At 38.7% G+C, this 19,467-nt stretch overlaps 1 protein-coding gene across 1 annotated transcript in view; it reads right to left on the bottom strand.

Annotated features, from left to right (window-relative positions):
* UBR1 (ubiquitin protein ligase E3 component n-recognin 1) overlaps window positions 1–19,467 on the bottom strand; it is a 68,716-nt gene that overhangs the window by 21,534 nt on the left and 27,715 nt on the right. The window contains exons 10-25 of the mRNA XM_075282807.1: window positions 18,170–18,258; window positions 17,398–17,496; window positions 16,491–16,648; window positions 13,993–14,092; window positions 12,063–12,191; window positions 11,078–11,258; window positions 10,161–10,222; window positions 9,383–9,493; window positions 8,503–8,568; window positions 8,006–8,110; window positions 7,491–7,554; window positions 6,443–6,567; window positions 4,764–4,816; window positions 3,911–4,013; window positions 2,842–2,890; window positions 2,615–2,769 (exon numbers count right to left, since the gene is read on the bottom strand). Of these exons, the coding sequence (XP_075138908.1) occupies window positions 2,615–2,769; window positions 2,842–2,890; window positions 3,911–4,013; window positions 4,764–4,816; window positions 6,443–6,567; window positions 7,491–7,554; window positions 8,006–8,110; window positions 8,503–8,568; window positions 9,383–9,493; window positions 10,161–10,222; window positions 11,078–11,258; window positions 12,063–12,191; window positions 13,993–14,092; window positions 16,491–16,648; window positions 17,398–17,496; window positions 18,170–18,258 (1,649 nt within the window). The remainder of the gene's footprint in view (window positions 1–2,614; window positions 2,770–2,841; window positions 2,891–3,910; window positions 4,014–4,763; window positions 4,817–6,442; window positions 6,568–7,490; window positions 7,555–8,005; window positions 8,111–8,502; window positions 8,569–9,382; window positions 9,494–10,160; window positions 10,223–11,077; window positions 11,259–12,062; window positions 12,192–13,992; window positions 14,093–16,490; window positions 16,649–17,397; window positions 17,497–18,169; window positions 18,259–19,467) is intronic.

Here is a 19,467-nt window from a genome sequence, read left to right as displayed (position 1 = left end):
TTTCTTGCAGGCTTTCTTTTACGGCATGTATTCTTAGGCTCCGTTCCCACAGAGTAACGGCGCCGCGCAGTCAGACACGTATATACATGTCAGAGTGTGAGCGCTCAAAACCGATCCCATTGACTTCAATGTGTGTCAGCTTACGGGCGCTACACATTGAAATCAATGGGAGGCTTTTTAACCCATTGATTTCAATGTGTAGCGCGCGTGAGCCGGCACACATTGAAATGAATGGGATCTGTTTTGAGTGCTCACACTCTGACACGTGTATACGTGAGTAACATGTGCGGCATGTTACTCTGTGGGAACGGAGCCGAAGAGTCAGTATGATTCTGGGGATACCAAATTTATCTAGTTTTTTTTTTCTTTTTTACATTTTAACTCCTTAAAATAAAATCCAAAACTTCTTGAAATCTTCATATTCTGATGTAGCTTTTTTATATTTTCATATGCAGGGCTGTGTATGGTGTCTTTTTTTTTTTTTTTTTTTTTTGCAGGGTCAGATGACTATCTATACCATTTTTGGAAATGTCTGATTTTTTGATAGTATAAAAAGTATAAAAGTTTGAAGACCAGTGTTTTCGGACACAGGAATACCTAATGTGTATGTCTTTCACTCTTTATATTTATTTAGTTTTCTACGTGCTTCAGGGAAAGGAGGTTGATTTTTTTCTATATAAAAAAACCCCTTAAATTTATAGACCCCCGTTAGGGTCTGATCAGTAATTCAATACAATACAATGCTAATGCATTGCAAAGTACTGTGAAATCCTTATACTTCTATTACAGGCTGCCTAGCGTAGCCTGTAACAGAAGTCTATTGCTGAAGTTCCAGGCTGTCACAACCACAGATATCTGGCCACGGATCTCACTCCCAGGGCTGGCAATTCATCCCAAAATGGTGCTGCCAATGCATCCTTGGGAAAATGGCACCTTGGTCAAAGTTGCCACTTGACCTTTGCTTTATATTACAGTGGAGACCCAGCAGCTATGGTCACCACTCAACTTCTGAGCAGCTGCCATATTAAGGGTTAACCCCTTCCCGACATGCGCCGTAATAGTACGGCGCATGTCGGGTCTGTAACTATGGCGACCGCCCGGCTCTAATGCCTCCGATCGGTCCCCGGACCGATCAGAGGCATTAACCCCTCCGGCGCCGCGGTCAAAGGCGGATCGCCGGCTCCTGGAGCATGCTCCAGGGCCGACCCCCCGTTGCCATGACAGCCGGGAGCCTTGTACAGGCTCCCAGGCTTGTCTGCAAATCCTCTCTTTTGCAGGCTGGTCTATGCAGCCTGCAAAAGAAAGGATGATTTTTTGCAATGCATTACAATGCATTAGCATTGTAATGCATTGCATTAGTGATCAGACCCCCTGAGGTTCAACACCCCTAGGGGGTCTAATAAATGCAAAAAAAAAAAAAAAAAAAAAAAAAAGTAAAAAAAATCTAAAAAAATATAAAAAGTATTAAAAGTTCAAATCACCCCCCTTTCCCTAGAACACATATAAAAGTAGTTAAAAACTGTGAAACATATACATGTTAGGTATCCCCGTGTCCAAAATCGCCCACTCTACAAATCTATAAAAATATTTTTCCTGTTCGGTAAACGCCGTAGCGGGAAAAATAGTCGAAAGTGCCAAACCGCCGTTTTTTCACTGTTTTGATTCTGATAAAAATTTGAATAAAAAGTGATCAAAGCAATAACATTTCCCGAAAATGGTAGAACTAAAAAGTACACCCGGCCCCGCAAAAAAAAATGCCCTATGCATCCCCGTACACTTACGTATAAAAAAGTTACGGCCGTCGGAATATGGCGACTTTTAGAAAAAAAATTTTTTAACACAGTTTTGGAAATTTTTTTTAGGGGTCAAAATGTAAATAAAACCATATAAATTTGGTATCCCTGGAACCGTACCAAAACACAGAATATAGGGGACATGTCATTTTGGCTGCACAGTGAACGCCGTAAAACCAAAGCCCGTAAGAAAGTCGCAGAAATGCATTTTTTCTTCAAATCCACCCCATTCTGAATTTTTTTCCTGCTTCCCAGTACATTATATGGAATAATTAATGATAGCATCATGAAGAAAACTTTGTCCCGCAAAAATTAAGACCTCATATGGCTCTGGGAGCGGAGAAATAAAAAAGTTATGGGGTTTAGAAGGAGGGGAGTCAAAAACGAAAAACGAAAATCAAAAAATGCCATCGGCGGGAAGGGGTTAAAGACAGTGACCATAAACAGTGTACAAATATCATAGGAGCAATAAAAGAGCTATATCACTAGCATTTGCCATCACTTTATAACCAGTGGGGTACAATCTTTTGGACCTCCTTTAATCCTAAGAATGAAAGGGTTTCCAAGCCCATGAGTGGCAGGGAAACACTTGTGCTTGAAAATGTTATGCTGCCATATCCACAGTTCTCGTGTTATTGGGAAAACCATTTTCAGAATCACAGTTGCTGATATACAGGATGCTACAAAGTATATTCATGTAATTGCTTTTAGCTAGGAAAGCCTAAAAAAGTACTAAAAACACTAGAAGAAGCACCTTTTACCCTGCCTATTAGTCAGTTCTGTTGGTAGGGATAATAAGCAACATATGACAATTATTGTACCATTTGTATCATGCCTTCAGTCCACATTGTTGCATCCTCATTTGCTGCCCTCTGAAGGATAGTCCGGAGAAGGTGCATCATCATATCACAGCACAGTAAGTTACTGACATTCTGGAAAGCTGGAGTGAATTCTGGAGGAGGTGGTGGTGGTAGTGCTGGACAAAGATAAATGTGGCTTTAGTAATCCTTACTACTGATGCATAGCAATGCTCAGGTAGCCAACTTACCTTCAGAACTATTGTCTTGTTTCCGCCTTTTTTTCTGTGTGTGCTCAGCCTGTAAGTAAGAAAATATTTTTTACTACTGAAGAAAACATATCAACAAGCAAAATACTGTATTAATACACAACATCTCTAGCACTAGTTCTTTGGATAAAGGATCAGGGCTAGGACCCCATAGTAACTTTTGGGCATTTAACAATCAAGCAAATTCAATATTTCCCTATGGGATAAAAAGACAATCGCATGAATTCTGGTATGGTGAGAATTCTTGTGATCATTTCAAGTCACCCTTAATGCTGCTCGCTTATAAAGTTATGAAAAGGGGTAGAAAATCAACAGAAAACTGATAAGGAGTAGGAACCCATCAGAATAAGTGGAAACAATCAAGTTTACTAACATGAACTAACATGACATAATTCATATACTTTAATTCATACAGTTTATTTTTGTGGATTTAAAGTGTCTAGTTTAAGAAATCAATACCCTAAAACTATTACATTACATTCTATATAACTCGTATAATTCAATTCTATTATACTATATTCTAAAAGCGTAGTATCATTAAGGAAATGTAATCCTCATCAATAAGATAGGGAATAAAAGTCAGATCACTGGGGTGTCCAACCCTCGGGGCCCTCGAAATCAGGAGAACAGGAGACCAAAAAGTCCCCCATGCCCCCTACTTATAAATGGTGTCCCAGTGCCCTTGTGTGATCAGTGTGTCATTCACTACTATGGAGTTGCAATCTCCGGCGGCCCCGTAGCAGTGACTGGAGTGCTTATCCTCTTGACAGGAGATAAAGTGTCCTTAGTGGCACAACCCCTTTAATACGGGGGTTCTGCGATTAGGACTTCCTACAAAATGCATCTTTCTTCCTTTGGAGGACCTAGAACATCCATGCATACCATAGACAACACACTATATGAGTACTGTGTTACGCTTCATTTGTCCTGCAGTGGTACCACAAGGAAGGTGACAAAACCCTCAAACACTACACATGAATGTTGGAGGATCATGATACGCTTATTTTTAATTTACAACTCATACTAAACCACAAATTATGACCCTCTTTACCTTACTGCGTTGGGTTTTGGTGTAGTGATAGAAAAACACATTGAACTGGTTAAGATATTCTTCCTTCAGTTCATAAACTCCATGTCCGGATACCCCCGGCTTTCTTTAAAAGAAAAAAAAAATTGAAATGACATTATACATAAACAATAAGTGGTTATGAAGCTCCCCCCATCCCTCGATCTAGTCACGTATGGCAGTGCTAGGTTGAAATAGATGTAGATGGCCTTTTTTTACACTCCTCCTGCAAACCAGTTGCTTTGTTTGTACCCAATCGGCACCTAACTAATCTCAGAGCGCCTTCTACTGCAGATATTATTAGACTGCTGAGTTTACCTTTGTAAGACTATAGCAACACAAAGAACAATTTATTTTACAAAAGTTTTTCATTCTTTAAAAGGTATTTATATATTAAAAACACTATACAAATGTGATACTGCCATGATCGTACTGAACCACAGAATATAGATAACATGTAATTTTACCACAATCCATGCCATAAAAATGAAACCCATAAGAAATTGGCCTAACTGCATTTTTTGGTCCAGTTCCAACTCATTCTGAACTTTTTTTCTAGCTTCTAGGATATTGAATGGTGCCATTACAAAGCATAATTTGCTCCATAAACAGTAAGCCATCATATGGCTCTTGGAAGGTGGGTAGGAAGAAACATATATGCAAAAACAAGAAGTGGCTTGGTCTTTAAGCAGTTAAAAAATGTTTTTATACATAAATATAATCTACATATACACAGGGAAATATGATCACTTTTATTGTACAGATTCCTAAACAACTCCTTTAATATAGGTTCAGAAAAATATTCCACAAATTTACCAGCCGCATGCTAAACACTTACTTAAAGGTGGACACTTTGTTGATCAGAGTATCCAAGCAAATGTCTGTGTTCTCCTGCATATATACAAGAAAAGGGAACAGAATTAAAAATAATATTTTACAAGTCATCGGCAAATTTATTCCGTCTGCCGTGTTTTCATCCTAATCGCCGGTGTCCGTATGCAGCCTCTCCACGCGAAACCTTTTTTTTTTTTTTTTTTTTTTTTTTTTTTGGACAAACACAAAATCCTGCATGTCTGATTTTGTGTCTGTGCAAAAAAAACCAAAAAAAAAAACCCGGTTTCCCCGCAGAGAGGCTGCATACGGACACTGAGAGCTTGCTTTAAAAACCCATTCAAATGAATGGGTTTTTAAAACTGACCAGTGGCAAGCCGTCCCCTAGCCAGTTTCTCCGGGAAACAGAGGCGCAAGTATGAACACCCCTTTAGTAGTCAGATCTATGATTTAGGCTCCACACACACACAACTGTAGTTTTGGTCAGTGTGCTATGTGCTTTTTTTTTTTTTTTTTTAAACATATACCACAATGACCCATTCTTTTGTATAGCCCTATGCATGCGACTATATTATTCACGGGTCCATGTGGGTGGGTCAAGAGCACTACCACAAAATTCTGCTCCTATTCTTGTCCATTTTTTAGTCTGGGCTCATCTATTAAATTGTAGAGATCCATGGAGAACACTGACAAGACACAGATGCCAGACTTGTGCCATCCATTAAATTTTGGTCTACACCCATGGCTTCTGTGCCTCCCCAATGACACATATAAGAAAGATAACATATTTTTTTTTACTATAAAATGAAGTACACAAAATATTACCCTCCCTTTCCAATGTTTTTTTTTTTTTTTTTTTATACATTTACTTTCTTCTTATAGTATTACAAAATTATACTGTCTCCTTTGTTCATGGAGAACTGTGCTTTGTCGCCATCACTAGGATACCAACATAGACACATTAAATACACCCTTATCATCCATAGAGTACCACATTTTTGTGGCTGATATATTGTTTTTATTTTTTCAAACAATGAATATATGTTAATGGATGTCCATCTATTTGCACCTGTATTTTCCGGCTGTAAATGGATGTAAAGAAAAAACAAAAGTGAAGGAACTGTAATATAGCCACACTATTACGAGCCTTTTTCTATAGGATTGCCGTTTTATTTCTTAAAAGTGAACCCATGTCTCAAGGAGGTAAGAGTTGCTTCTTGGGGAGGGAGATAGAGGACTATATGGATATAGCCATAGATGTCCAGTATTTTAAATGGTCACTAACGTTTCACAAACTTTACCATTATATCCATCTCAAGATGTACTGCAAGTCACATAACTCATTTTACACAGGTCTACAGAAGTCTATGGAGTGGGAAAAGGGAGCTTTGTGGTGAATTGGAGTCCGTTCACATCCGAGCAGCCTGGGAATCCATTTACGTCCGAACAGCCGGAGGAGTCTCTCACGTGGTTATGAGAGTGGGGTGAGCCATAAACTATTTTTTCTTTTTTGTATCACAGCTATGTCTGCGCTCTCCCACGTGCTGTAAGTCAGTACACCCATTCTTATTTCCAGCAGTTACGGCATATTTTTTTTAGGAATAATTCCAAGTACAAATTTACATATGAATCTCTTTGCTTTAGTATGACACTAGGTATTGATAGCAGGACCCATGCAGTACATACAGTTTCTGGCAATGCTTTGGAAATGGCACTGTGAGCCATGGGTTCTATACAGAGGAGATGGATAATCTCTCTCATCATGCATTCCTCTTTGGTAACATTGCTGACTCCAGGCATATACCGTTCACCTGCAAAAGAATATATAATGACGCATAATAAACGCATTTACAGAATGGATAGTCACTAAACTTTCACACATGGAGAAGAATTCTTTAAAATTTGATCAGTTTTAAACAGGAGATAAAATAAGATCAAAAGGTAAGGTAGAAGTTAAAGGGATTTACCAGCACCAAATCTATATTTCATACTGATGACCTATTCATTTGATCTGTGGAGATGCAGTACCTGGAACCCAACACAGATCAGCTTATTCTGCTGATCTCTGGACACTGGAAGCAGCAACAGTGGACAGGAAACGGGGGCTGCTCTGCTCCTGTTCAGGTAATAGGAATGGAGCTGCAGTACAAAGACGCCACTGCTATGCATTGGAAGGGGCAGCGGCTGTGCATCTATTGCTTGAATAGAAACAGAGACACTTCTGCTCCCCATCCACAGTTTCTGCTTCTAGTGTCCCGCAGGCAGTCGCATCAGCTGATGTGTACTGGGTTCTAATATCGGACCACACAATTCACATATTGATGACCAATCCTGCAAATATCCAATGCAAGGATATTTCAGGATTACACTACTGATAATTTATCTTAATGATACCTCATCAATTACAAATGGCCAAAAGTGCTAAGAGTTGGATCCCAGCCAATCTGATACTCATGACCTATACTAATGTGCTGCAAAGTGAATGGGACTGAGCTTGCAGTATTATTCCCAGCTACTACACAGGGCACAGAGTTGTGCTAGTTCCAGCACATTACAGCTGCTGCACACAGCTGTCTGGCTTGTCTGGAGATAGATCACCACTGATTTGATATTGATGACCTAACCTAAGGAGAGGTCATCATTAATACACTCTTGGGGTTATCCTTGTTTAGAAAGGATAATATTTTGCAACATAAAACACTTTTCAGCTGTAATGCCATTAAACGTCTCTTACCAATAATGCAAATAAGAACATGCAGCATTTCCTCAATCAGAGTGTTCCACTGCCTTGTCTGGTCCTACAGAGATAAGACATAACAGTACGTCACACTAACCTAGAGACAAATGTACTGAGCACACGTTTGGTTATTAGAATGTGGATTATACCATCTATCACATACTTTTACAAAACATACATACAAGTGTTATAAATTAGAATACACATATAGGACAATCCTAATCCAAATATTTATTCAGTCACAAAACTTCTTTTCTGCTATTATAGGAGCTTAATTTTCTGTCAAGAAAGGTATTTAACATTTCCTGGTGAAGGGAAAAAAGAAACTACAAGTTTCTATAAGGTAGAAACTATATTGTAACAGTGTATACAGGTACAGTTAGAGAACACACACAAACCATATGTATATATAAAACTCATTTTTATAGTTTTTGACTGAAGCTTTCCTTTAACAAAATGTGCAGCATGTATCAATTACGCAGGCTGTCTTTTGAATGTCTTGTAAATCATACCATGTCTTTGGTTGGCATAGTAATTTTCGACAAAGCCTCCACAAGCTCAAATCTGTCCAGCACCAAAAGCAAGAAACTATTTGGATCCATGTACGATGCTCCAATCTGTAGAGGGAGAGTAGAAAGGCAGGATAATGATATTAATAAAAACAAATATTTCAGAATGATATGTCCTCAGACCCTGGTGAAAGACATCACAACTGATTGGTACTTGCTACTGTATATGAAGTACACAATGTTGATCTTCAATATCTAGATCCAACATAGTTTCAAGATCAAAGAGCTTCAGACAATTACTTCCACCTGTGAAGCTGTAGTCTGAAGTGATAGAAGTTTCTTCTTGCTGACTTACTAGTAAGTAGAAAAGTTGCCAAGTGGAATGAAGAATTTGTTTCACTCACAAATGTTTGCAAAGTTGTTTGACTGGTACATGTCTTGAAGAGGTAGATAGCATACACAATATTTAGAATACAGATTTATGGATTAACTATAAATACCTGCAGCATCACAATGTCTTTGTCATACATTTCCTCCCTGCATTTGACATCCTGATAGTAGAAAACCTAAATTAAAAAAAAAAAAAGTGAATAAAGTATTGTGAATGCACATATACAATGTAAGATTTTAAAGAGTAAATTTCAATGGATAATGCTCAACAAAACATAAAACTATGTAGGTATTCAAAGGCAGCAGCTACATATTTCTAATTACAGAAGCAAGTCTTTTTGAACGTCACAATAATAATAATAATAATAATAATAATAATAATAATAATAATAATTCTGCCTTGTCAGACTATGGATACAATGTAAAGGAAAGCATAGGAAAGAAGTAAAATAAGTGTAACATAAGGTTGTTTTTAGCTTTAAGACAACGGATGTGATGATATAGGATAAGGGATGACTTTACATCATAAGTGCCAACATTAGCTGGCAGCTGACCAAGCCCTTTTTGTGACATGAACGTCACATACTGTGTCCATGTCACATAGAAAATAAACAGCAGCCCAGGCAACAGAGATTTGTCAGATCTTCAACTAAAATGCAGTTTCTGAGTGTTCATATATGTAGACAATGTGATTACTGATGTCCGTGATCAAGGTGAATAAAGGTGCTATTAAGCATGCCGTTTTACCTCACATTGACATGTGCTGCTTTTTCTACACAAAGGTATGTGTTAACATGAGTAAAAATGCATTTTCAATTGCACTTATATTTTTAGTATAGATGTAGGGTACGGCCGTGACCCATCCACTAAGAGCATTCTAAAGGGAGTGCCCATGATGTTTATTACCCTCCTAGTCACTGGGTAATAAATATATAGTGTGCCTTGAGGATCATCAGATGACAAGTGATCCATTTTAACACTTTCTAATACCTGGCTTATGATGGTGAGGCCATTTCTCTTCCACATCTCAGCAGCTACTTGACCAGCAAGCACCAAACATCGCAATGGACTTTCAATGAGAAGTTCCACCTGGAAATCATTCTGGGCAATATATAGACAATAAACAATGTGATAATTACATTAATATTCATCATCATTTATAGGATAATACCATAGGTCTTATTCGATAAGCTCTATGTAGATAAATACTTTGCATAGTTTTATATTGACAGTAAGTTGCAGACTTGGTCACTGCCTTTTCAGACAACTTAGTCTCATTTCAAACAGCATGTGTTTCTGGACCAAAATATAATGAACTTTAATTCAAAATATGGCTACTTTCTGCCTTAAAAATCACTCTAAAGTTGAAGCCGCTAGGTGCCTCCTTCTAGACAATTTGCAGTTTACTGTTTTGTTACCAAGAAAGTCCATCCATAGATACATTCTAATCTGTCTTGCATATTGCAGAGTGTGTAGGGGATGGCCCCATCTTTCTTCACACTGTAAATGGAGAGGGGATGGATTGATTCTCCTCACAACCTGAACAGACATGTCTGCAAAATATTGCTTTGTGCAAAGGACTGAACATTCTGCAAATCTCACAGTACAATGTAATGTAATGTACAATGTAAGAAAAGTAGCCTTTTAGATTAAAGTTCTTCAATAAGGTACCATATATAAAACCAAATCTAATATCTCTGCAACATTAGATAATCATCTCCATAAACAAAAAAGTTACTTATTTATAATAAGTGACCCTGATACTCACAGAAGAAATCAATTCTGGCAGTTTTGTGATAAGACCCGTTTTACTCATTTGTGAATGCAGACCTGCAATAATACACACAATGAACTGCTAAAAGCGGCTGTTACTATTACATGCTTCAATATGCAACATTAAAGGGGTTTATCTTTAGGAGAGGCCATCAATGTATTAAAGGGAAGGGGGGCTCCAACTCCTTGGAGTGCTTCGCCATCTCAAGTGAATGGAACTAAGCTGCAATAACAAATCACAGCCACCATGCTATGTAAAGCACTATGCCTGGTATACAACAAAGAGGCTGCAGTGCTGAAGCCCGTTTATTCAGCTGATCAGTGGGGGTGCCAAGACCAGTAACTATGGTCAATGGTTGAGAACATACAACACTTAAGTTCAGAAACATGGTGAAACTTCTTTGAAATGGCCACCATTGCTGTGAAAATTCAACTTCTGGAAAAGGTTATCTTCTCAAAAAAAGGTTGACCGATCAGGTGCAGCTAGAGGGGGCGCAGCTAGAGGGGGCGCAACTAGAGGGGTTACAGAGGTAGCAGTAGCTACTGGGCCTGGATCCAATTTAGGCTACAAAGGCCCCTCTGCCACATAAAACATACCATTGTTCTATAGGGCACAAGACAGACTGGAGCCCCATTACAGATTTTCACACTGGGGATCAGGAGCTTAAAGGCATGGTCAATGATGGAGAGTGTACATAATATATTGTGAAAATGAAGATCTGACACATGGAATCTGATCTGGGGGTGATCTTCTCAAAGATCAGGTCATTTGGAGAGGTTTCAATGTCATTTTATTGATCTTAATTTTTATATCTGTCTCAACACCGGTTTCCAAATGTTTCCAGCCCAGCACTATATGCTTTTGGCAGTTTTTAAAGCTGTAATACATTTAAGAACAAACAGTGTGCCCACCTGCCAACATCCGAGATAGGGGAAGATGTATACTGACAGGGTCTTTAGAGACCTTAAATGGATAACTGTGATAGGAATGACCACACATCTCTACAAGTGTCTTCTGCTGAGCAGTTACTGGTTTGGTGCACTGAAGGACACCATGATGACAATCCTTGTAAGTCTTCAGCAATACATCCTCCTTTAGTATAGAAACAAAATATGCAGTCGTAACAATAAAGTTTCCAAAAAGTGTTCATACCTTTTATAAAGACGTTCATTGACAAGTTCAGTGAAAATTTACATAAAGGTTTTGTTTGTCAGGCTTACTCAATTGGATGTACTATAGATCGGCATGTAGTCATACACTCTCAAACTAAACATATTTCATTAAAGGAACTGGTCAGAATTTAGGACACTAAACCACCAATATATCCTTATGGACTGGTGGTTTAGGGCCCCATATATGCATACAGTAAGTTTGTCTGTCCCAAGAGTCTTTTGGGGAGGAAAAAAACAAAACACGAGCAAAGTTTTCAGGAAACTCATCTTGGTTGCTCTTAGTGCATGTGCATTTCTTGAATAAGGAAAGGTCAGTACATCTTAGCTTCACTGTACTAGCACTGGGTGTCATGTGAATGTGAAAGTGAAGGGTGTACCGCCTCAGTGGACAGGAATAATAGAAACATATTTAGGTAAAAAAAAAACACCAGTCCATTAGTGTAAAAACCCCCCAAAACAAACAAACAAAAAACTGCCTGCTGGGTTCCTTATGAGCCTAGCAACATCATACCAATGTTTCAATATTTGAAGAGAGCCTAGTAAGAATCAACTATTTAGCCTTAGATTATATTTGTATATTCCATGTGTGTGTATAAAGTCTATGTATAACTGAGTACGTGGGAAAGGGCTATGAGCCAGTACTAAGTGGGAATAATTACTTGTGAATTATTATTGTACACAGATACATTTACCACAGATTGAAGACGACAGGAAATGTTCTTACATTGCTGGCACACCACTCCTGGATTAACATCAATACATTCTTCAGTTGCATTTGCATGGCTATTGCAGCCTCCCAGTCAGAATCCATCTCGACATGCTGTCCTATCATTCTGCTTATTGCCTCCATGCCCTGAACAGCACATACAGAAGAATGAAAGAAACAAACTCCTAAATCGTTATGTTTACAATGTTTGATTGCTGTCGCTACTAAAGGGGCTTCTTGCACTACTGACATTTACCCCTATCTACAGTTTGAACATCAAGGTGCCCAGTGGACCCCATTGACTTATAATTGGTCCGTCAAGGTTCTGATGAGGTGCCCATCATCTTGGCAGGAATAAGAATATTGCATCCTGCACTGTTCCTCTAGTCAATATGATGTTATATTTTGTTGACTTTCCTAGTTTTAACTCTCTATATTGGTTAATTATTAAAATAATTATTTTCCATAGTACTTTATATGTATTCAGCTGCTACGTAGATTCATGTACACAGAGTTATTGAAGCTGCTGATCAATTGATTTTACACTGCATGTTCTAGATTAGAAAATTTACCCTGGTCAATATAGTATTGGCTCTATTCTGAGCACAGAGCAGGTTATCTATTACTGAGAAGGGAGGGAGGAAGGAAGGAGGAGACGCAAGCTAGAAAACACTGAGAATGGGGAAACATACTGGATTTAGAGCCTGCTGTTACACAAGTAGGAAATAGAAACATAACTTTAAAGGAGTTATCCAAGATCAGCTTTTGCCCATCCTTAGGATAGTTGTTGGGTGTTTAATGGGTCTGACAGCGCAGGGTATGGAGCCTGAAGCAACTGGTGCAGTACGCTTTGTAGTGCTTGGTAAATGGGAGCTAAGCTGCAACAGTATGGAGCATGGAGCGGTGCTCTTCTAACACCATACACAACGGAATGTGGACTGGACAGATTTTGCCTCAAGTCTTTAAAAACTCTGTCTTCATAACAAATAATAAATTCTTTATTTTTAATTCTATTGTAAAATGATTAAAAAGGACCTTTCACCACCTGGGGCACATTTGGTTTAATACACTGCTAGAAAGCAGACGCATTCACCCGGTGTGAATTCAGCGCACTATTGGCTTTCATGTTCTGTGCCCCTGGTGAAGAGCTGTCAGTACCAGTACCTTAGCGCTTTTCCCTGAGAAGGGCGTTTCTGACAGTCAGTCAGGATTGCCCTTCCTCACAGCAGCATCTATAGCACTGTACTGTGAGAGAGGGCGTTACTTACCGCCCAGCAATGACGCTGAGCGGTGAGGAACGCCCGACCCCAGGCGCTGCTGTGAGGAAGGGCGTTCCTGACTGACTGTCAGAAACACCCTTCTGACTGTGAAGAGCTACAGTACCAGCACTAGTAGCTCTTCACCGGGGGCACAGAGGAAAGGCGATGAATTCAGTCGGCTTTCTAGCGGTGTATTAAACCGCATGTGCCCCAAATGGTGAAAGGTCCTCTTTAATATTGTATAATGAATATGATGCATAGTTTGTTACCCATTTACTTTCATAGGAATTCAATCACTAGCTTTTTAATGAATTAGAATATCATTACGGCTTGTGAAGGAGTCAAAGTCAAACCAAAAGTCTCAGTCGATCTTTGGAAAAAGTGAGAAGTTGGAGCTGGTGGTTTGGCCTACCAACTCCACAGACCTGCAGAGAACAGCTGATAGCTGGGGGTGTCAGGGTCCCACCAATCTGATATTAATGACCTATCCTAAGGCCAGCAGTGTCTGATCTGGGGCAAGTACTTTAACTTCTGCTGATATATGTCTAAAATTATTTTACAGCAAGTGCACACATGCATTAAAACTGTGAAGTCTGCGTTAAGTGGTGGGTCATTTCTATTTTAGAGTAATTAAAAAAATAAAAAAAAAGTTCAATTCTAAAAAATATACCGTTAGTTGTTGACATTACCTGCATACATGATAAAACACGTAGTAAAGAGTTGAATCCCTCTACAAATTTTTCTCTTAGTTCCCGTGTCCATGATGTAGGTTTACTAATAAGAATATACCTAAAAGGGGAAGTGGAACGTTAAACACATAGAGAACACATAATATCAAAAAACATCACAGGTAACAAATGTTTTTAAAGGTTTTAAAAGAAGAGGTACTATGCAGATGGGTTTTCTGAAATGTACTGTATTTAATGGAATTTTCTGAGGCTTGTATATTGATGACGTATCCTTAGAAAGGATCACAAGTATTTGACAAGTGCGGTCCAACTCCTGAGATTCCTGCCCATCAGCTGACTGAAGGAGCCACATTGCTCAGATAAGTGTTCTTAAGGGCTATGATATCCACTAGTCACCCGGTCCCTTTGGTTTGGCCCCATTATGTAATACTGAAGACCCATCCTAAGGTCATCAGTATAAAAGTCTCAGAAGAACCCTTTAAGTTACAGACCAGTACTATAGCAAATATTACAGCTTTTATTTAGGGCCAGTGATTCCATAGGCATAACTAACATGCTGCGATTTACAAAAACCCAAGTGTTTTTTAAACTGCAGAATTTCCGCAGCAGATTTTTTTTCCGGTAATTTGTAGATGGGATTAGGCAGAATCCCATCCACTTTGCAGTTAATATAAAATCCAGCAAACGCTGTGTGTTCAACTGAAAGTGACCTTCCATTCTAATCAAAGGAGACCCATTGGGGTTATTCTAGCACAATCAAAGTATAGAAGTATAGAAAGTATATAAAGTATAGAAATAGGCATATTGGGGCACATTTAATAAACTATCTTAGTTGCCCATCTTCCAAAAATTATTTGCAAATACATCCACAGCAGTGCTAAATATTCTCTGTGTAGCCTTTTCTTGGCTTTACCTTGAGACTCCTTGTATCACTGTTATTTACATGCAGTGACTGTGAAAAAACTACGTTGTTCACAGATTCTCTGAATGTAAATAACTGCGATACGAGGAGTCTCAAGTAAAGTAAAGCCAAGAAAAGAGTGCCCAAGGGAACAGTGAGTATATAGCACTCCTGTGGATGTATTTGCAGGTAATTTTTGGAAACTGGATAATCCCTTTAAGCTTTCATGTTGCATTCTGCTTCTGAAAAATGAAAACCGCGTTGTCATTGGGCAAGTAAGACAGATTTTCTTTGAATAAATCTGCCTCTGCAAATCATTCCAATGCTATTTAACAATAAAAAAAAACTAATTGTTTTCTTATACCATGTGGAGGCCTTTTTTCACCCTCCATTGCTGGAATATAGTTGGAGTGCAGAACTGTACCAGATAGTGTTATGTAGGTTACAACCCTGTAGCGTGCTGTAGTAGTGATCTCTAGAGATGAGCGAACACTATTCAAAACAGCCGTTTTGAATAGCACGCTCCCATAGAAAAGAATGGAAGCGGCCGGCACGCAGGCTTTGCCAGCGGCCGGCCACTTAACCCCCCACGTGCCGGCTACGTCCATTTATTTCTACGGGAGCGTGCTATTCGAAACGGCTGTTTTGAATAGTGTTCGCTCATCTCTACTGATCTCACAACCCCGAAGCCACAGTTACCACAACAGTACCCCTCCCAATTTACAGATAAACTAGTCTATCTACCTGCTAATCTGGGACAGGTATATCCCACTACCCTCACAAATAAAGTAATCACATTGTATCTTCTCAGCTGGTCATAGAAGGAGGATGGCATTGCACTTGTGTAGCACCTCCTCTGACAAGCAGAGAAACTGGATCCAGATTCAGAACCAGACTGCACAGTATCACAGCAATTGTGTAGATAAATGGCATGTGTGTCCTCCTCAACATATTTACCAAGGTGGATGCAGTTTTGGGAACAGAACAGAAATAATAGGTAGCACTAATGTGTTCATATACACAATGAACTTAAAACTAAGTGCTTTATTGAAGGAACAACAATATTGTTCCTTGGACAGCCCTTTTAAGATAAACAGAGCTAGATGTTGTATTAGAGGAAGAAACCAAATAAGAAACTCCTTTATCATTTACATAACTAGTTAAGTAACTTTGTAAATAATTTAAAAAATCTTGTTCTTAACCATGAGCATTATACTCGAGAGCCTAACTCACAGTCAAACTACTTCAATGTACACATCGCCATGACAGATCTACTATCATGCTACTAACAGTTATATTAAAAAGGCTTACTCCTACCAACCTACACTACTGTATGGGGGTCTGAAAAAATCTACTCTGTCAGAAATTAAAATAGGTAGCTGAGATCAGCAGCAGAATTGTATCAGTACAGAATTAGAAACGTCAGTGTATTAGAAAATTACACAAGTTTTCATGTAAATTATATCCATATGTAAACTATAAGTGTGGGCAGGAATGTTTCAACATGTCAATATAACTGTGCAAATGAAACTGTCAGAAAAAAAATAAAAAAATCACGAGAAAGGTATTAGGTTTATAGATCAGTCATTTTGCCTACTTGAGGTCAAAGATGATGGCATACACCCGGCAGAATCTATCCTGGCTGTAGCCCTGAAAATTAAACTTGTTTTCTGGATCTAGATATTCAGGAAGGACTTCCAGGAGGGTCTCAGTGATGACTCGGATTACACTCTGTTCTTCAATTAGCAGTCGAGCCTGTAAGAAAATACATAGAAATAACTAACCTTACAAGGTATCTCTTTCCTTCACTTCAATTTATATTCCACTATATAAAATTGGACTGGTTGGCTAAATATGCTTTCCTATACAAGGGCAGTGTATTACAGCTACAGGTTCATATTACTAGTAGTCAATAGAACACAAAAAAGTTATGCTGTTAGCTATTAGGAGCACTAAGAAAAAAAATAACATTAGCACGTAGCTGGTGAGTCCACAGTTTCCACAAGGAGAGAGTGTCCTTCGCCTCGCTTCACCTCCAACCACTCCTCCCAGCAATGATTGACAAGCTGCTGTGTATATCTTCATAAACATTAGAATGTAAATCATCGCTTTGATGTGAAAGGCAAACACACTGCTTGTGAATACACTGATCTAAAACTAGGCATCTAAGGCATTATTTCAGCACGTACCACTCTGGAGGACCAAGCCCATCCATACATAACATGGACAGCCTAACGTCATGGTGTGGTAGAGAAACTAAAAGATGTGCTGCCCAATATTAACAAATGCTCTCTTGGAATCCCAGCATTGGGGACACCTGTGATTATGTTACACTGAAAAAGGATTGTTCCAAGTGGACAATATTTTTAATATTTATGTCTGAAATATCCATAATAATATTTTACCCAGATAGTAAACTACAGACTACATCATGCCACAGACTATATGGAGTATTTATCTACACTTGTGTTTAAATTGGGATATAACTGACTGAGTCTACCTACCAGGGTGGGTACCGTGAACACCTGCACCGAAATGGCTGTCACAGAGATGTTTCTGTCTCGCTCATCATCCATGTATTCCTTTTGGACTTTCTTATAACACTATAAAAAAAACAAAACAATATTATTTCCTAAAAGTGCCAAGACAAGTACTGGAACAAAACGTCACATTCATATTATCATCATACATGTACACTTTCAAGGAGATTTACCATGAGCAAATTTTCATGGTCAGTTTTGCTAGAGTGCACCAAATTTAGCAAACTCGCATGATGCGTGATGAATCTGGCACAACGTTAAATCTAACATATCTGCCCTGATTGGTTACTCCTCTTTCTGCGCCACCCCCATGCTGAAGTAAGAAAGTGACAATTCATGACTTTTTTTAAAAGTTGCATTTGATAGCTCTGATGACATCTAGACAGCTAACCACACTCACTTTGTCACCAACATGTAGCTAAAGTTTTGCAAAACTAAGAACAAAAAGTCACAGATTCATATCATGTAACTTTTTGATACCAGATATCTGGACTGCAGGATTTGATAAATTACCCCCCCCGCAGGTTTGTGGACAATTACCATGAGCATGACAGAGCCTCATCCAAATTTGCCACCAACATATATATAATGGATATGCCATTTACAAATCCTACATTAAACAATTTTCTGACATACACAACATATATATATATATATATATATATATATATATATATATATATATATATATATATATATATATATATAAAATGTATTTCTATCCACTATCAATTACCTTCACAAACTCAATGGCAAACAGTTTCTTGTACTCCATCTCCATGAAGAAACTGCTGAAAATCAGATCATGAAGAACTTTTCTGAATCCTGAAAACAAAGTAATAAGAGAAGTTAGCAGCAGGAAAAAAATACAGTTTAGCCTTAGAATTTAATTTTGCTTAAGCCACTGCATCAACAAAACCAGAATGTCTGTTCCTACTTGAGGGTATGTTATGAAGTTGAGGTTTTCTGATTATTATTTTTTTTTTTAAGTTAAAACCAGGAGTGCATTGTGAAAAAAAAAAGAACCAAGTATTCTTTACGGTTAATCTCCTGTATGATCCACAATGGTTTTTTGGCTTCAAAATGGCATAAAAAAACTGAACAAGTCAATATAGCCTCAGACTGGGCTTATGCTTATATATATATATATATATATATATATATATATATATATATATATATATATATATATATATATATATATATATTTATTCTTTTTACAGTAAGTGCAACATGCTTTTTTAACTGCAGTAATGACTAGCACACTTCACTCTGTATTTAGACTGTAACCTAATGGCCATCACATTCAAAGCCTCATTTAGCTTATAGCTTAAACAAATAGTAAAACTGCACCATTCAGGTAAAATCCTTGTAAAAAATTACACTAAATATTTTTTTTTAAATTCAGTTAACCCCTTCCCGACATTCGCCGTAATAGTACGGCGCTGCAGGGAAGGGCTTCCCGCAAACCGCCGTACTATTACTGCGGATGCATGGTGCGCACACAGAAACTGTGTGCGCACCATGCACAGCGGGTGTCAGCCGTAATACACGGCTGACAATGCCCTGTAACACCCGCGGTCGGAACCGGGTCCGATCGCGGGTGTTAACCCCTGAGATGCCGGCGATCAACATGACCACCGGCACCTCCGGGGTTTCGTTACAAAATGTTGCCGATCGGCACCCCCCGCGCCGGTTTCGGGGGGTGCCGGTTTTCTTAGGGGGCAGCCCGGGGTCTGATCAGTGACCCCGGGTCTGCCCCTTCACTTACCCCGTCCTCGCACCTGGCTGATCCTGCCGTAAATGAAGCTGTCAGCCTGTGCGTCTACACAGGCTGACAGCTTCCTATACACTGCAATACACGTGTAACACGTGTATTGCAGTGTATATGTAGTGAAGCGGTGATCAGCCGATCACTGCTTCAATCCCCCATGGGGACAGAAAAAAAAAGTTAGAAAAAAGTAAAAATAAAAAAGTTTAAATAAGTTTAAAATAAAATAGAAATAAATAAAGCCCCAAAAATCCCATTTTCCC

The sequence above is a fragment of the Leptodactylus fuscus genome, chromosome 7 (assembly GCF_031893055.1).
Source record: "Leptodactylus fuscus isolate aLepFus1 chromosome 7, aLepFus1.hap2, whole genome shotgun sequence".
Classification (NCBI taxonomy): domain Eukaryota; kingdom Metazoa; phylum Chordata; class Amphibia; order Anura; family Leptodactylidae; genus Leptodactylus; species Leptodactylus fuscus.
The sequence above is the reverse complement of the archived record's forward strand: the minus strand, read 5'-3'. Positions and strand labels throughout refer to the sequence as shown.